The sequence below is a fragment of the Camelus bactrianus genome, chromosome 20 (assembly GCF_048773025.1).
Source record: "Camelus bactrianus isolate YW-2024 breed Bactrian camel chromosome 20, ASM4877302v1, whole genome shotgun sequence".
NCBI lineage: Eukaryota > Metazoa > Chordata > Mammalia > Artiodactyla > Camelidae > Camelus > Camelus bactrianus.
Genome location: NC_133558.1, coordinates 25,731,625 through 25,749,587, shown reverse-complemented (window position 1 = coordinate 25,749,587; position 17,963 = coordinate 25,731,625). Strand labels below are relative to the sequence as shown.

The following is a 17,963-nucleotide window of genomic DNA, read 5'->3' as shown; positions in this document are numbered from 1 at the left end:
TTTCACAGCGATGTGTATACCAGGAAGATCCTGCCCTCGCCTGGCCCCCTCCTGCACAGCCAGGAGCAGAGCAGCACAGGCACCCGCCTGGAAGACAGGTCTGTGCTCTTCTCCCTCTGACGCCGGTGATGCCCCTGCAGTGGGTACGGTGGGCTGACATCGCCACAGCCCAGGGAGCCCCTTGTGCAGTGGCCTCACAGACAGAGCCCAGGGTGACCCCCGCCCTGGTACCCCAGGAATTCCCTGGAATCTCTCCCAGAGCCAGGGAATTTTCTTCTGGGGTCGCTGGGCCCCCAGGCGGACAGACTTGCTTCACATATCCTTGTAAATAGACAGACGTGGGGCCATTAAAGCAGAGAAGAGCCTGGTCCACCACAGCCCAGAGTCCCCACGCAGGGAAGGGCGCAGAGTTGACAAGCTGGCCTCAGGCCTGTGAGCCCATCGCTCCAGGCTGTGCAAAGCCGAGAGGCCCCTCCCCGGCACGCCCTCTCTGTGCCCCTGACTAGGATGCCTGCATACCCTTCTTCACCTGCACACCCTGCTCTTCTCCCCAGGCCATCCAAGGGTGAATTCCAACCTCCATCCCTCCACAACCCCAGACAGAATGTACAGCTCCAGCCCAGCTCCCTGGCCCCCCTGCCACACCCCTGCTTCGGCACTTCTCACTGAGTGCAGCTAGAACGGCAGAACTGCGTGTGCCCCTTCATTATATGCAATCCTCGCTGCCTTCTAAGGGACTGGATACTGTCGCCTGCTGTGGGGAGTGATGGGTGTGAGGATGGACACTTTGCCGAGCCAGGAGAGTGCCTCGCTTTGAATTTTCTTTTAAGGGGGATTTTCACATAGGAGTTGGATGAGAAAGAGGAGGGAGAAGGAGACATGTATCCCTCCCTTTGTAAGGGGATTTCCTTCTTAAGAGGATTTCAGTTCTTACAGATTTTATTGGCCAGATCCTGGTCACCTGGCCACACACAGCTGCAAAGAGGACTGGGAAATGTAGTTTTTTTTAAGTTGCTGCAACTTAATCAGCTAAGAATTATGGTTCTGTTTTTAAGGAGAGAGAGGAGAAGAGTTATCTCTGCCTCAGGAGCGATAAGCTAAGCTACGGCCGGGGGGCTGGGGGGGGATGGGGACACAGTGGGTACACATCCTAAAGGATATGACATCTAAAGAGATAGATAGTCAGGCCCCAGGTAGAATGGGCTTGGTTTGGGTAAGTTGGGGGTCGGGGTGGAAAAGGTGCTGAGAGAAAGCACATTCAGCCATGGAAAGTTCTTGGGGGAGGGCAACCCAGGAAGAGGAGACAGCAAGCTGAAGGGCCTGAGGCCAGAAGGAACTTGGTGTATTCTAGTGACAGGAAGAAGGTCAGGATGGCCGGAGCACAGTGAACCGGCCCAGGTCACACAGGGACAGAATCTGAATTTCATTCCAAGAATGATGAGAAACCACTAAGGGTTTGAGCCAAAAGACCAGGGGACACATGCCACATTTGCATGTAGAAGGATTGCCATGGGGGCTGCAGAGGAGGAGGAGGGGGTGAGGAGGCGGCAGACGGCAGTTGCTGGGTGAGATCCAGTCACTGAACACAGAAAAGCAGTTTGGAAAGGTAAGCAGTGGGGCCAAACATAAGGCATAGTAATGTGTGACCTGTGGTTGTCCTCAGCATCGCCAAGAGGCCAGTGTCATCCGTCCCTCTGACTGGGGACAGCCAGACAGACTCTGATATCCTGGCATTCATCAAGGCCAGACAGAGCATTCTGCAGAGGACAGGTAAGTGCCCCTTTCCCCAGAAGGTAGCATCAGAAACACCAAGACAGGCCAAGGGGGTGGCCGGCCCAGGTGCCCCCACCCTGCTGGGCAAAGCCCCTGTCCCTTCTCCACAAGAGGGTGGCTGGCCCAGGTGCCCCTGACCCTCCTCCGAATCTTCATCTCCTTTTGTTGCCTGTCCCCAGAGCCAGCTCTCCTCTGCTCAGCCCTCTCCAAGCAGAAAGGGGCTGAGTGATGGTTTGGTAACTTGTTTAACCCCGGCCAATGATAGGTATGGACACAGAACAATACTAAACAGACAGTCAGTGAATCAACACTGTATTTATTAGGCACCTTCTGTATGCCAGGCATGAGGCTGAAGGGCCCACAAGTGCAGCCTCTCCCCCACACGGTACTTTCCACACAGACCACTTCTCAGGCCTCCCCATCAGGCAAACACGCAGGCAGGGGCACAGGCACCTTCCCCAGCCAAAGCAAACACTCCCTCTGCCCGGCCCTAGGCCCCTCTGCTCTTAATTTGGCAGCTGTCTGACTGGGTTTCCTCAGAAGTGCTCGTTAAGGGGAATTTGTGACTGTCAGCCTGGGAGCAGGAGCCCAGGAGGGGTGATTTAACACAAACCTCACCCGCCAGCTCTTAGACTTCACTGGGGGCCAGGATGAATCTACTTGATTTAGGATTCATGGGAAAGCCGTGGAACGTTTAAGTCCCTGCTAGGGGCACCTGTGGACAGGTATATCTCCCCCTTATGGGGCATTAGTCATCCTTGGTGTCAAGTCTACTGCTTCTAACTGCCAGCAATGGGTTGAAAATCTGAGAAAATGAGATTAACCCCTTTCTAGAGTGCTTTTTTTTTTAATCTTCCTTAATCCCTGTGTTTGGAAGTATTTGCATCTGGACAGGAACCTTGGTGTGACCCCCGTGACCACAGCGCCCTCTTCTCTAGCTGGTGTCAGGAAGAGTTTCTATCCGAGGGCCCTAAATCCCCTGTGCCCCCACCTCACCACCTCCACTCTGAGAAACCCTCTGGCTCTCCCCTTCGGTCAGGAACCCTCTCAGCGAAACAGAAAGAACACAGATCTGGGAGGGAGGACTCCCAGACACCAGGGCTCTCTCTGCCCTGGGTGACTTTGGGCAGGTCACCTCCTCCAGCCTTCCTCTCACGTCTGTCAAGTTCTGAGTCCAGGGTGGTCAGCCTCTCCTGACCTGAGATAACGTCCGTAAAAGTCCCTCGTGCACTGCCGAGCACCAGGGAGCCGTCAGCGGGAAAGTCAGCCTCTGCGGTGAGAGTTTGTCCAATACGGTGAGGTGTGATTTTTTTTTTAAATGGTGTGGCAGTAACCTCCACTCTGGGAATCTACAGTCCCAAAACCCCAATACAGACTGACAGCTCCATCACTTAACTAAGGTTCATAAAATAAAGAATATTTTGGGTGGAGGTCTGTGTCTGTGAGGAGCTGTGTCTTGGGGTACGGTGCCCTCTGAGCCCAGCTCTGCACCATTTCTTCTCAGCCCCACCCCTACCCCAGTCATCTCCGCAGGCAAGTTGTGGGGGCAGTGACAGTCCGAGGGTGGGAGCTGGCTCAGACACCATGCTCCTCACCACTTATCCTGGCCCAGGATGCTTGCCATGGTGCAGAGGAGGCATCAGACCTGTGACTTGAGCAGCTACCACATGCCTGGTAGTCCCCAGCACCCACCCTCGCCAGTGTTTGGAATAGAGAGATAAAAGCAATGGATTTCAGCCCTGGCTATTCATTGGAAACACCTGGGCCCACTGACGAGCTCCTGATTTAATCCTTCCTGGGAGTGGCTGGATATGAGGATTCCTTACAGCTCCCCAGGGGTTCCAGTGTGCAGCAGAGCTGGGAACCATGGGTCCAGGCTGACTGGAACACATCGCCTTCTCATATGCCAATGTGTGATGTTCTTTCTTCCTGTCCTAGGCTTCAATTAGGACAGCTAGGAATGGCTTAAAACTAGGACCACCTCCATTTAATTAAACAGTGAGGCCAGCCTGAGGTCTTGTGCACAGAACTTGACCTGAAGGACCAAGGACCTTGAATTGTTTTCTACCTCCTCCCCGTTTCCTCCCACATTCAACATGTCACAGGGGAAGGTAGAGCTCAGTGGTAGACTGTGTGCGATTAGCATGCCCGAGGTCCTGGGTTTAATTCCCCAGTACCACAGTTTAAAATAAACCTAATTACTTCCCTGCCCCCCAAACAAGTGTCACAGAGAATTACCGATTGTCCCTCAGCAACAGCAAGCAGACCAGGCCCACACCCCTGCACAGCCAGGCTCCAGACAGCTGCAGCTTTCTCACCCCTCAGTCTCGCTGCAGTTTTTTTAAACAGTGTTCTTTACGCAAGAATCTTCAGAAATTCCCTTTTGCTCTTATTATAACAGCCAAACTTTAAGCAAATGAACTGTATGTCACTTATTCCAGTCCTCACACTTTTCTGGTCCAGTAAGTCTGGGTGGGGCCCAAGATTCTGCATTTCTTAACAAGCTACCAGGGGATGCCAGTACTGCTGGCCCATGGACCACAAAGCAAGAAGCCACTCTAGGGGCCTTGCTTTTTCCAGGTACCTCATCTGCTGCAGTGATTTGGAAATGAGGAAAATAAGGCCCAGAGAATGAACATGATTTGCCCAAAGTCACACCACTGGTTGGGGACCATCCTACCTAGAACCCAGGGGCCCTGGATCTTAGTCCAGAGAACCCTTCTCCATAAGACAACAGGATGGGGTCACATGGTCAGGGGGAACCATCCCATAATATGATGAGTATCTGGAGCAAAATGCCAGGAGAGAATCTCTTGGAGAATTAAGCAGGAGTGTCAGTGACAACAGTGAAAACTGTGGGGTTGGGGGATGACTGTTGGTCCTGGCTCAGGGAGATGAAACTTTTGCAAAGGACAAAGGAGGCACTTAGGGAGTGAATGCAGCCCCTGGGAGTCAGGCCCTGAGAGGTGCACGGGGAGGGTGGCCAAGACCCAGGGGGAGTGGCCTGCAGCCCCCTCCCGTAGCCCTCCGTGGGGAGAAGTCCACGTCCCACACACAACCTAACCAAGAGCACCTGTCTCCTTTCAGGCTGCCAATAAGCATCCATCCGCCGTGCATTCCAGCAGCAAGAACTGAGTACAGACGAAGGTGCCTCCTCTCACTCACCCTGGCTTCAGAAGTGACCTGTGGGCCACTGGGAGCAACTGGTGACTTTGATTCCAGTGGAGGGCAATATGTTTCTTTAAAGATGGTGTCTGGAGGCTGCCAGGGAGGCTGGGGCCGGGCTTAGAGTACCATCGTCTCTGTGGCTGCTGGAGCTGTTGGCCAGGCAGTGCCAGGCTGCTAGGGGTGGGACGAGGGCTTCAGCTGACTCTTGTGATGTTTCACATAGATGACTATAAACCTTTGAGATTATGAAATAGCACCATCATAATGTAGTGACAGGGGAAGCTCGCATGGGTAGAATGAGGGGGAATAATAATGGGTTATTTTTAGCTATTTGCCAGCCCACTCCCTTGACCCACCCCCTGGTTTAAAAGCCCAGGAATGACTGGGGCAGGCCAGGCAGCATGTCAGAGCCAAAGACAAGGGAGTGGAACGCTGGGCGTCATGATGGTCAGTCCCAATCTCCCAGACCAGACCCTCCAGCATCACCTCATGGACCGATGCCTGAATTAGCTGTATCTCCAGGGAGCCACCCACACTGCAGGGTCTCAGGGCTTGGCAGCACCCACAGAGCAGGGACAGAGAGCTGAGGGGGCAGTTGTGGGTGCCTCGGGCCTCACCCTCAGCCCCTTGGGGCTCTGGAGGATGGGGGCTGAAACTCCCCACTCCCTTGGGGGGAAACACAGCTGAGGGGGTCTTGTCTCACTAAGCCCTCTCAGTACCCCAGGCACAAGCCAGTGGAGGGTGGGTAGCCCCCAGGAGGCCCTCGGGGCCCTGCCACCCGCCTCAGAGTGCTGGCAGCCAGGCTCCAAGCTGGGGGGCAGGGGCGTGGCACCTGGAATTGAAGCTAACTGAATAAAAGAGCTTGTCCACTGCTCCTGCTATCTCTGTCCCGTTAAATACAGGCCCTCACTGCCCTGGAGAGAGAGCAGAGACAGGAAACAGTGTAATGCACCTCGGCCTCCACCCCTTTTCAGGACTGGGTATTAAGTCATGTGGAAGAAGCTAGATCAATTCATTTCAAAGCTAGACTCACTCAAAGAGCTCCTTTAACCCACACCCTTGTCTATATCATTAGAAAACTGAAGCGAAGGGAGGACCTGGTTGCTAATATACAGCCAGTTAGAGGCAAATGTCCCCTCCTCAGGGGGCTTTCCCTGATCACCCCAACTAGAGTGATCGTGGTCACTATCCCATCACTCTGTTCTAGCTTTTCTCATCACTACCTGACATATCTTTCTTTATTTGCTTATTTGTTAATGGCCTGCAAACTAGCTTCCCAACAAGACTAAAAGCCCCATGACAACAGGGACCTGTCTGCCCTGCTCATCACTGTGTCCCCAGCATGAGTTGGTCCTCAGTTAATGAATGGCTGAGTCAGAACCTGGACTTCCTGTCTCTTAGGCTCCCGTAACTTCACTCTGGCTCTGTGTCTGAGGCCCGTGGGGCATTCTGGCCCTCACAGCTCTGTGGCACACAATCCTCAGGAAATCCTATAGAACCAGGGGGAGGCTAAATAGCCTGATTCTAGAAGCCTCCCTAAGGGTCCACGGAGCACACAGATACACGCACTCCCAAGAGCCCTGATGGTGGTGTGAAATCAGCCAGAGACCCCCTGAAGCAGCCTCAGCGTCCTAGCGCACCGCAGCGCTCCAGTGGTCTGGAGCTGGTTAAGGGTCCATCGACTGTGGCTCTCCTATGGAGGAGTTATCTCCCAGATCCAAAGGCCTTGTTGACAGGGATGTGTGGCGTGGCCCCATGCAGGGTGCGAACAGCCTCCCGGAGAGATCACTAAGGCGGGAGAGGGAGTGAGGAAGAGAAACAGACAGCTCCCAAAGTTAGCCTCATACGTGGACACACACTCCTCTACAGTGTGTCTTCCCCACAGCTCTTTGGCCCCTACCGGTGAGAGTAATGGATGAAATGTTCTGAAAAGATACTCCAGCAATCTACCTGGGCTCTGCCATGAAGAGGTCCAGAGTATCTGAGTTCACGCCAGGCCAAAAGGTGGAGCTTTCCCAAAAAGTCTTCCAGAAAGCAGCCTGGCCAGTGACCCCAGCGCCGTCCCTACTCGAATTCAGTCGGCTCCACCGTTCGCGTGACAGGGAAGGGTTAGGAGAAGGGTAGTTCGGGATGTGGCTTTCTCAGACCTTGAAAAGGGGAACTTGTAGAAAACAGATAGAGAAACTGTGGTGGCTTGAATAACTAGTCTTAATTCTTCACCCCCTGTGATAGAATTATACGTCCAAAGTTTGCCATGGCCTCATGGGGGCAAAATATACTTCCTTACCCCTTAAATTTGGGCTTGGCCCTGTGGCTTGCTTTGGTCAGTGGGATGTTGGCAGATATGGGACATCTTGAAATGTGCTTGCACGGTTGGGCTTGCCTCTTGCATCCAGTGATCTGCTTGAGCAGGTATTCCCTGGGCAGGTGCTGCCCCTTCAGCCCATATCCCAGAATATACAGCAAGCGGACCTGAGCCCAGCCTGCAGCCTGGAGCCAAGCCCAGGAGACCTGGAGCAGAGTTTTCCCATCAAGGCCAGGCCAGATCAGCGGAGCCCTGGCTTACCCAAAGACCCACTCCCACGTGAATACATGGTTTGTCATCATTAGCCACTGAGACTTGGGGTGGTTGGTTAGGAAGCATTACTTGTAGCAATAGCTAACTGTTGCAGAGATTGAAATCCAGAGACAGTACATGACTAGACCCAGCATTCCTCAGCGTTCGTCCCATCCCTCCATGCTGCCTATTGAAAGGCACTGGAGTGTCGGCTGTATATGAAAAAGTGGGATTGTCACTTATGACAATGATAGAGCAACAGGGACCTGATTTACCCTCCTGCTCTAAACAACTGAAGACTAGACACATGGGTAAAATAATGGTTTTCAGACACTGGAGCAAAGGCAGGACAGGACATTGATCCCCAGGAGAAGAGAAACAAGTGAGCCCTGTAATTGCCCATGTGCAGGGCCAGCCGGCAGTCACGGCCATATCTTCCTGTCCAGAGCATCTGTGTGTCTCTACCTGAATGTTCTCTGTGCCCCCAGGAGCTCTCAGCCCGTGTGCGGGGCCAGCCAGCAGGCACAGCCATAGCTTCCTGTCCGGAGCACCTGTGTGTCTCTACCTGAAGGTTCTCTGTGCCCCCAGGAGCTCTCAGCCCATGTGCAGGGCCAGCCAGCAGGCACAGCCATAGCTTCCTGTCCGGAGCAGCTGTGTGTCTCTACCTGAAGGTTCTCTGTGCCCCCAGGAGCTCTCAGCCCGTGTGCGGGGCAGGCCAGCAGCGGGGTTCACCTACCCTGGAGCAATCCTTAACCCCTGAGGGACGGGAGTTGATAGGTGAACACCCACGCCTGCCCTGTGGGACAAGACTGAAGTGAGCCCTACAGTGTCCCTGAGGGTCCCCGCAGGGTCAAGCCCCAGTTGCCCACAGTGGTCACCTGCTCAATAGCCACCCTGTGTTGGCTGCCTTCCCCTCCACCTTGCTTCCCCACTTTCCTGGGATCAGTTCCTGGCATCACTTCCCAGATGAATTACACCCCAATTTTGCCTCAGAATCTGCTCTGCAGTAAATCCAACTTGGGCAAGGACTTCTATTTCAGAGTCACAGTGGGGGACTCTTGCATCAAGCTCTCTGGGCTAGTGAAAACGGGAGTCCCCTGCCCCAACTTCAACCAGAGCCCAACTCCCAACTGTGCTACATACTGAGCCTCAGGGAAAGATTTCACTGAGAAAGGAATCCTGCTACTCCAATAACCAGTGGAAATTTCTAAACAAGATCAATAACAGGTGCGTGTGTTTGATTGTTTGTTGGTCTTGAGTCTCTCCCTCCGAATCACCCCTCAGCTTTCTCCACCCTCTCTGCTGGTCGCACAGTCGGGCTGGACCTCCCTCTCTGGCCAGGAGGCCAGACAAGGCCCCCCACACCTGCACTACCCCACCTCCACACAGAAGACCGTCCCCCCCCCACTTCACCGCAGGGAGACCCACAGAGCTGTCATCCTGGCCCGTCTTCATCCCTGCCTTTTATCTGGGCTCAGTTAGGCAGCAGGATCCTAAAACAGAGCTCCCTCTCCCCACCTGCCCTTCCACTACAGGAGACGTACCTGGGGCAGGTGGGCCTTATCTTCTCCCCTTAGTTCCAGTTCGGAACGTGCCCCTTTTCATTTGTGCGGATGGGTGCCTACTGAGTGACTCTGTAAGTGGATGCCGATGTTGGACGGTGGGTGGGCGGCCTATTCTCGCCCTCATCTCCAGGCTCGTTCAGATGGAAAGAGCCCATGCCCAGCTGCTCTGTTTGCTCTCTAGTCTCTGCCCACTGTACACGGAATCAATTGGGGGGAGGGTTGTTTTCCTTCTTTTCCCTCCAATCTCCTTATTAGTTCAGCCTCAGAAGGTCCCTTATCACTGCCGGATGTCAGGCCACACTCTGCCATCAGGCCTGGCCATGTGAGACTCTCCATTAATTGATTTTGCCCTCCCCTCTTGGGAAGCACAAATTGGCTCTACCCATTAGCAGCAATAATTCCCTGGAAGGGATTATAAATCATGCCCCATGTCCGTCCATCACTCTCAGCGGAGTTGTACCCACGTGGGGAGGTGTCAGGCGGGGAGATGGAACATCTGATGGGCAGGGGAGGTCCCCATGGTCCTGCAGGTTCCTTCCTAAACCTGACCAAGTGAGTCCACAGCCAACCGGGGGAGTAGCTAAAACAGGTCCCAGCACACAGAAGGCACTCAACTAGTGGGTACTGAGTGAGGGGATGGAGAGGAAGGGAGCTTCCTCTGTGGTGCAGAGTGCTTTGAGGACTTCAAGCTGACCTCCCACCAAGTCCACCATTACATTACCATTCTTTGGCTCTGTGCCTTTGGGGGTGTCAGAAGTCCCCCATTAAACTGGAAGAGCTCCTGGGAAAGATTGTCTTCAACTCCAGTCAGGTGATGCCTGGCCCATCTGTGAGACGGGTGTGGGTGTGAGAGGAGGAGATGAGAGGTGGCACCAGAGGCAAGCAGGGAGTACAGGCCACCAGGGAGGTGGCAGGGAGAGGAGGGGAAGCCAGCACATAGCCGGTGCTCAGGAGTTGTCTGAGAAGGAGTAGGGTGCTTGGCCCGCTGTAAGCCTGACACCCTTCCTGCCCAGGACCCCAGGGAGCTAGGGCTCCAAGGATGGCTGCTCCACCCACCCCCCAACAGATTGCAGCCTTGCCTCTGCCCACTGTGTTCACTCTTCTCTCCCGCACAGATCGGCCCTCCTCTCTGCCTTCCTTCCCTTCCACCTGAGGACAAGCACAACTACCTGCGGACGGTGTCCAGACCCACCGAGGATACTCGGGCTAAAGAGATTGCAAGCCCTGCCTGAGATCCCCAGACAGCGGTGGATGGGCTTCCTAAACGGTAAAGAGAGAACTCTTCACATATTGAGCTCCTCCAGGGCAATAAAATAGGATTTGATTATCACACGGCCTGTCAGGTATAAGTACAGCCCCAGCTTAGGGCCAGGAATGGGCGAGTCAGCAGTGACAAGAGGACTGCCAGCACTCTTGCCCAATCTCTGCAACACACCAGGAGAAAACAGTCAAGGGCAAGAATTGTGACTCCAGACGCTGCTTCTGCCCCAAGACAAGCCCACCTCCCAGCACTGTGGGGTCTGACAAAGCTCTGGGGGTGAGGAGGGCCTTATAAAGATGGCTTTAGACCCCCAGGTGGCCTCAGGGACCCAGAACCAGCAGGACTACAGAGAAGGTGGCTGCCACCCCTAGACAGGGGACCAACTGGGTGTGCTTCACCCACCAGGGCTCCCCAGGAACCAGGAGGAGACCAAGACTACAGTGTCCCATAGTCTTTGTCCATACCCCTATCGGTCTTCACTTCATCCACTGCTCAGACACAACCCCCCCCCCGGGGCTGTTTCTCAGACACATTATCATGATGGGTGAGACCAGTCATGCTCCTGCCTGCTGATATGTATAAATGTGGGCTTCTGTTAGCCGGAAGGAGGGAAAGGATATCGAGCCAGCAGCTCCTATCTGTTGTGCAGCTCATGACAGGAAACGCCAGAAAACACAAGCAAAGAACTTGCAACGCTCACACACTGCTGGTAGGGATGTAAAATGTGCAGCCACTTCGGAAAAGTCTGGCAGTTCCTCAAAAAGTTAAACATAGAGTGACCATGTGACCCAGCAGTTCTACCCCTAAGCAGATGAGAGGTACATGAGAGGAATGAAAACATACAGACCTACAAAAAACTTGCACATGAATATTCATAGCAGCATTATTCATTTAGTAGCCAAAGTGGAAGCAACCCAAATATCTTTCAACTGATAAATGGAGAAATGAAATGTTGGTATATCCATGCCATGAAAAGTTATTCAGCCATAAAGAATGAAGTACTGATATATACCACATTATGGATGAACCTTAAAAACATTATACTAATTAAAGAAGCCAAGCACAAAAGGCCATGTATTGTATGATTACATTTATGTGAAATTTCCAGAATAGGGAAATCCAGAGACAGCAAGTTAAAGGTTGCCAGAGGCTGAGGGAGCAGGCTGGGTGGCAGAGGGTGTTAGCTAAAGAGTACAGGCTTCTCTCTGAGGTGATGACAATGTTCTTAAACCGATTGTGGGGATGGTTGCAGGACTCTGAATATACTTGAAACAAAAACCATTCATTTGTATGCTTTAAACGTGTGAATGGTAGTATGGGAATTACATCTCAATAAAGCTGTTGCAAACACACACACACACAAGCAGAGAAGAGAAAGAGAGGAGACGACCCTCGATTCCACCCACCCAGAGCCACAAAGTACTTTTGGCCTTTTTTTATTTGCATATCATGTCTCACCAACATAGCTTCCCAAAGGGACCTGCTAAAGGATTTCAGAAAGGAAAATTATCAGCAAAAGCTCCGAAGCAAATGCATCCAATTTATTAGGAGCATCAACCCTGATACCATTCCCGATTGAGACTCATTTGTCTGTTTGCTTTGCCCTGATTTGTCACCCAGTTCCCTCATCCTCGGGTTCCCTCAGTAGGCTGGCCAATCCTTTCAGCCCCATTCTGTAGTCAAGGCAACTGAGTACAAGGTTTATTCACAGCCATTCTGATTTCTTCCCAGCCCCTAAGCTTGGGGGCTTAAAGCCATCATGGGTGAGAATCTGGGGGCTGCCAACGGAGCCCATTTGGACCTGGACAGAATGAAGGGGCACATCCAGTTTGGCCTAGTGATGCCCACCCGACTCAGAGGCAGAAGGTGAGACACGATGGCCTCAGGATGACCTGGTAGGTCTCTCTGAGGGGTCCCTGCCTCTTACTTGCTGCTCTCCGTGGAAAAAAAAGGCCAGGCGGCGGGTGGCAGGCCTGTTTGCTCTCCCGGCACTTAGTGCAGCCAGGCTGAGCTGCGCTGTTCAAACAGACTCCCCAACCTCTGCACACCTGTGCCGAAGAGGGCGAGACAGGCAGGGGGCTGGGCGCAGCTCCCTGGGTGCTTCCCACCTCTCTTCACACAGCCATCCCCACAGCCCTGGCAGAGTCCTGGGCACGCCATGCCCCGCGCTGGGCTCTGCAGCTGCTGGGGCGGCTGGGTGCTGCCCCTGCTGCTGGTCTATGTCTGCTACCTGCTGCTCGGCGCCACCATCTTCCAGCTGCTGGAAAAGCAAGCGGAGGCTCAGTCTAGGGACCAGTTTCAGTTTGAGAAGCTGCGCTTCCTGGAGAACTACACCTGCTTGGACCAGCAAGCTCTGGAGCAGTTTTTGCAGGTGAAGGGGGGATGTTGGTGTGGAATGGTGGGCAGAATAGAGGGTCTCGTAGCAAGTCCAGGTCCATCACCCTGGGGCCAAGGCCCTGTTTGGAAGCAGAATGTGGTGGCAACAGAGAGCCAGGTGTGACCTAGTGCTGGATTCTGGCCCCAGGTCTACAACTGGATGGCTGTGCAACATTGGGCAAGTCACTTAACCTCTCTGGTCTTTTAGATGAGGGGAAGAACCTATGAGCTGCAGGCATTTGATGGCTGATTAAAAGCCCTTCATAAGCTGCCACTTGCTGCATAAACGTGAAGTGTGTGTCAGTGTTATCAACGCTGTGCACATTTCCTCCCTCACACTTCTGCACCCCCCCTACCCCAACTCCAGGGCTGCTGCTCCTGCCCTCTTCCCAGCCGACCACATTCGAGGGCTCCAGGTGGGAGACACAGATAGAGGTCAGGAGCAGCCACCATGCTGGTAGTGGATCTCGGCTCGGGGAGCAGTAGCCAAGGAGACTGAGCTCCGCTGCTCCTGCGCCCATGGGGGGCTCTCTCTGCTGGCAGAGCAGGTCACCCCTGCTTGGGCCCTTTCTGCTTACCTGAACAAACTCTGGAGCCCAGCACCCTCTTGCTCAGAAATCAGGCAAAACCCAGGTGTTCTGGGCGAAGGTGAGCGCATTCAAGACTAGGGAGTCAAGTTGAGCAGCAACACCCACCATAAAGGAACAAGCCAAGTGCAGAATCGTCACAATGATAACTGGTATTTACAATGTGCCCAAAACCATAGTGAGCAGGGTCATTACGATAGGGTCAGACCAGTCCTGATCCATCGCCTGGGGCCCAGTGTTTTACATGTATTTCCTCATCATTACCCATGGTTATCACTGTATCCAGTTTGGAGGTGGGAACTGGGGTGCAGAGAGGTGGAGTATGTTGGCCAAAGCTGCGGAGTCAGTGGTAGAGGCAGAACTCGCACCCAGTCCAGCTGCTCTTCCCACACAAGTTAGCATAAGTGCTGGGGGCAGGATACGGCAGAGAGAGCAGTTCTCCAAGTGTGGCCCCTGGACCAGCAGCATCAGCACCACCTGGAAGCTGGTTAGAAAAGCCAACGATCATGCCCCACCCCAGACCCACCGAATCAGAAACTCCGGGGGCGGAGCCACGGGATGCGTGTCAGCAAGGCCTCCAGATGAGGCTGACGGAGAACAGCTGGTCTAGAAGATGACAAGTGTGCTGGCTGGTCAGAGAACTTTCCAGAGCTGTAAGAGGCCTATCCAGGCCCTGTCTCCCAGGAAATGAGGCTTCTGGCCTTAGGGCTGAGAAGGGTTCAGGAGCCTCCCAAAAAGGGGGGGGGGGCAGAGGGGACAGCAGCCCTGGGGGTCCTGGAACTGGCTCCTCTCTCAGCCCCGGTTTAGAGAGGAAATCCAGGAACCAGAGGGTGAGGGAAGGATTCGTAGTTGGGATCTAGTTGGTAGCTGGGGGCGGGGGCAACAGGCTCTACTGCAGCCCCGAGGGAGATACCACTGAGTAACACCCCCCAGGCCTCCCCAGGGGTCCTCAGTCTCTTTGGGAGAGACCCTCACTTGCCAGGGGACATCTGGCTGAGAGGCAGAATAATGCTGGTATGATTCCCGAAGAACACAGATTACAGGCATCCCTCGGTGTCCGCGCGGAATTGGTTCCAGGAGGCCCTACCCCCACCCCGTGCAGATACCAAAATCCCCGGATGCTGAAGTTCCTTACAGAAGCCCTTTGCATCCGCGGATGTGTAATCCGCGGGTGTTGTGCAGGGTCTACTGTACGTTCAAAACACACGGGCTACAAGGGGCTATAAACAATTCTAAAAACAGCACTGAAGACTGACCCCATCAGGAAACAGGGCCTTGCCCAAGGTCCCAGGACTCGCGTCCAACTGTCTCACCATGCGCGGATTCCAAGAAGAGAATGGAAAGTCTGCACTGGGCGTCTACGCCCTGTGCCTTTGCGGACATCACCGCTGCTCCTCGGCGGGATGCAGACCCTCAGGCTGGTGTGGGGGACAGCTGAGTCTAGGGCAAGTGCTGCTCCCACGGGTGAGGGTCTCCGGGGAGCAAGTGTGTTCCGGAATGTGCGGTCCTGGCCTCTCTCGGTGTGTGGGAAAGAGAGGGAGGCCAGAGTTCATATGTGAAGAGGCCAGTTCTGCCAAAGTGAAGAAAAGCAGACAGCCTGTGTCCGGAGGCCCAGACCGGCCTGGTCCTCAGGGGCCACCCCCACCCCCACCCCCGCCCAGCTCGCTCCCCCAGCCAGTGGGGAAAAGGTTCCCACAGGAACTGGAGGCCCAGAGCGTTCCCTTCCCCGACTGCCCCGCTCCTGCCTTTGGACCTCTACCCGGTGGCAAGTCAGCACTGCTGCCCCAGGATAATTCACGCTACAGGGGAGGGGGAGAGGGTGGGGAGGGAGCCCTGCCCACCTCCAAGAAGGCTGGGCTCAGGGACAGAGGCAGTTAGGCTTGAGCCTGAGGGCTCAGGCTCTGTAAACACACATTCCGCGGCATGAACATACATACAACATACAGCACCCATGCACACGTCACATGTACACAACACATCACACATATATATCACCCCCACTATACACACACACAGGACCTTTGCCCTGGCCTCTGATGGAATTTCACCTGTAGGCCTGGGCTGGGACTCACTAGGGGGCAGCAAAGAGCAAGGCTGCCAGCTTACCTGGAAGCTCAGAGAACACAGGGTTCTCTGTCCCCCACCATCAGCCCCATGGGAGGGCAGCCCCAGGGCCTTCCTGTGGTCCCCAAACCTCATGTTCCCAAGTAAATCCTTCTGGGAACATCCAACCTGAAATCTTCCCATTGTCCTGACAACCCACGGGGTCTCACCCTCTTGGCCATCGGCAGCATCTCTCACCTGGACCAGTCTGTAAGCACCCTCTGCCTCCTTAGGCCCATTTTCCCTCTACCAGCCACACTTCCAGCAAATACCTCAGTCAACTCTGGCCAGTGGAACTGGAAGTGGATTTGGAATCCAGTGACCTTGAGCAAGCCAGCCACTCTCTGAGCCTTAGTTTCCTTTTCCATAAAATGGGAATGGGACTATCTAAGAACATCATTAGGTGAGACGACATGAAAGCACCCTGCAGAGAGCTTGGCCACCAGCCAGTGCTATCAGCTCCCTCTCCCTCCCATCCTCTGCCACCCCCACAGGTCATCATGGAAGCCTGGGTGAAGGGCGTGAACCCCAAAGGCAACTCCACCAACCCGAGCAACTGGGACTTTGGCAGCAGTTTCTTCTTTGCAGGCACAGTCGTCACCACCATAGGTAAAGGGTCAGGGTGGAGAAGGGCTTCCCTAAAGCCCATGCTGAAGTTTGGGTTTCCCAAAAGCAGATGCTAAAACAAGGATGTGGTTTATCTAGGACATGACCCCAGGAAGCATGAGTAGAGAAGTGGGGAAGTGAGACAGGGAAAGGAGAAAAGGCAACGAAGTTTGCAAAGATGAGCAGGGGACTGGTTAGGGCAACTGGGCTCACCCGTGCTGGGGACCCTCTGAAAAGCTGGGGTGAGAGAGTAGGAGTATTTATCTGCTAACTCCTGCCCCTGCTGGCTGAGAGCTGATCTGGACCTGCACACAAGCCAAGCACACTCCTACAGACAGAAGAATCTCTCAGGTGGAGAGAGATGCAGGGACTTGGGGAAGGAAGTCATCTGTGTGTGCCAAGCTGCAGGTGCTGTCCCGGGTGTTCTGAGGGGACAGGGCACAACAGCACCTGCTATACCCCCTCAGCCAGAGAGCCCACCCCACCTCCCACGGGAAACCCCCAGACCCCTGCTAACCCCGGTCTCCCCACCCATTTAGTTCAGTCCAATTCCATACACTTTCCTTGAGCTCAAGTGACATTCAGAGCAGGTGGGGTGGGGTAAGGGAGTATGAACTTGGATCAGCCCTGGGCTTGGTCCTCGAGGAGCTTCTAATCCAATGAAGAGGGATCAGATAGAGCATACCAACAGCAAGAATACAAGGCAAAGTAAATAATTAGATAGGAATAACATAAAGCGCTATGGGAAATCACACCTAGTAGGGAGGAAGAGGGTAGCAGTCAGGAGGGCTTCCTGGAGGCAGTGTTGGAGATAGGCCTTTAAAGACAAGCAGGATTCTTATAAATAGAGATCATTCTAGAAGAGGTTGAGAAGAGTGTTCATGGGAAAAGGGGAGCTTCCCCTTCGTCTCCCCAGAGGCGGTAGAAAATCAACCTCTGCTAGAGTCCCTTCCCCTTTTTTGCACACCCATCCTCCCCCTGCAGGATATGGGAACTTGGCGCCCAGCACGGAGGCAGGACAGGTCTTCTGCGTCTTCTACGCCCTGGTGGGCATCCCACTCAATGTAGTCTTCCTCAACCACCTGGGCACAGGGCTGCGTGCCCACCTGACCACGCTGGAGAGGTGGGAGGACCAGCCCAGGCGCTCCCAGGTAGGGCCCCTTCCTCCCTGCAGCCCCGCTGGGACAGAGTCTGTGGCAGGTAGAGTCCTCCAGAAGCTGACACTGAGCTGGAGTTTGGCAAGCAGGGTATTAGGGGTAGACCCCTGTGGAAGAAGAGGACTAGGCAGAGGGAGGAGCTGAATTGTGGTGCAGTCTGGACAAGGACTTGGCCCGCCCCTTGTCCCTCAGTAGGCTGACGTGGCCAGGACTCTGCCCCTGCCTCAATCAGGTACAGGGAAGGTGTGCCCTTGGGCCAGGCTGTTCTCTAACTGCCATACATTCTGAGGGAGCTGAGAGCTGGAGGCTGCTGCCTGCCAATGGCTTGTCAAGACCTTCTCTGAAGGGGGATCTGGGTGGCACATCTCCATGGTCATTACAGAACTCCAGCATCCTTCCCTGTGGTCAAAAACAAATTCCCCACCACCTTGAACACCCCCAGTGCCCACCCTGTCATCTGGCCCCTTGCAAAGCCAGACATGCTAGGAGGGCAGGGGTACAGAGGAATCTGGGACAGTTCAATGACTGTCCTCCATCCCATATCGGAGTCCCTAAGTGGGAGAGAGAGGCTGTACATACGGACCCCAAGCTGGAAAGAGTCTCCAAATTCTAGCCTGACCCACTAACACAATCCCTTTGACCAAACCTTTCTCTGGCCTGGGCAAGATCACACAAACACAGATCCAACCCCCACCCCAAAGGTCGCCAGGGCAGGGCAGGGACCTGGCTACGGCCCAGCCCCACTTCCTAATTTGCCCCAGGCCCCCTCCCACCCTGGGGGGGCCTTCAAGTGGACTCAGAGACAGCCTC

The 17,963-nt window shown here is 54.4% G+C and overlaps 2 protein-coding genes and 1 long non-coding RNA gene across 13 annotated transcripts in view; 2 read left to right on the top strand and 1 right to left on the bottom strand.

Moving 5' to 3' along the window:
- The window catches only part of KIF6 (kinesin family member 6), a 298,810-nt gene extending 286,620 nt beyond the window's left edge, over nt 1–12,190 (top strand). For 2 of the 3 annotated variants that reach the window (XM_074348648.1, XM_074348650.1), the window contains 4 exons: nt 9–98; nt 1,664–1,770; nt 10,179–10,330; nt 12,056–12,190. In XM_074348648.1, coding sequence (XP_074204749.1) covers nt 9–98; nt 1,664–1,770; nt 10,179–10,216 — 235 coding nt within the window. In that variant the 3' untranslated portion in view covers nt 10,217–10,330; nt 12,056–12,190. Of the gene's footprint in view, nt 1–8; nt 99–1,663; nt 1,771–4,860; nt 5,814–10,178; nt 10,331–12,055 lie in introns of those variants that run through there. The other variant, XM_045509275.2, reaches the window with a different exon arrangement.
- Nucleotides 1–17,963, bottom strand: part of LOC105083750 (uncharacterized) — a 65,063-nt gene that overhangs the window by 11,940 nt on the left and 35,160 nt on the right. For 3 of the 4 annotated variants that reach the window (XR_012501131.1, XR_836639.3, XR_836637.3), the window contains one exon: nt 13,422–13,771. The exons of the other annotated variant lie outside the window; for it this stretch is intronic. This is a non-coding gene — a long non-coding RNA (uncharacterized LOC105083750). Of the gene's footprint in view, nt 1–13,421; nt 13,772–17,963 lie in introns of those variants that run through there. 4 annotated transcript variants of the gene reach the window in all.
- The window catches only part of KCNK17 (potassium two pore domain channel subfamily K member 17), a 40,838-nt gene continuing 34,930 nt past the window's right edge, over nt 12,056–17,963 (top strand). For 5 of the 6 annotated variants that reach the window (XR_012501129.1, XR_012501128.1, XR_006721333.2 and 2 more), the window contains exons 1-3: nt 12,483–12,695; nt 15,885–15,999; nt 16,981–17,147. Coding sequence is in view for 2 of the 6 variants with exons in the window: in XM_010973687.3 (XP_010971989.2) it covers nt 12,483–12,695; nt 15,885–15,999; nt 16,981–17,147 (495 nt within the window). In the remaining 4 variants the exon portion in view is untranslated. Of the gene's footprint in view, nt 12,191–12,446; nt 12,696–15,884; nt 16,000–16,980; nt 17,148–17,963 lie in introns of those variants that run through there. The other variant, XR_012501130.1, reaches the window with a different exon arrangement.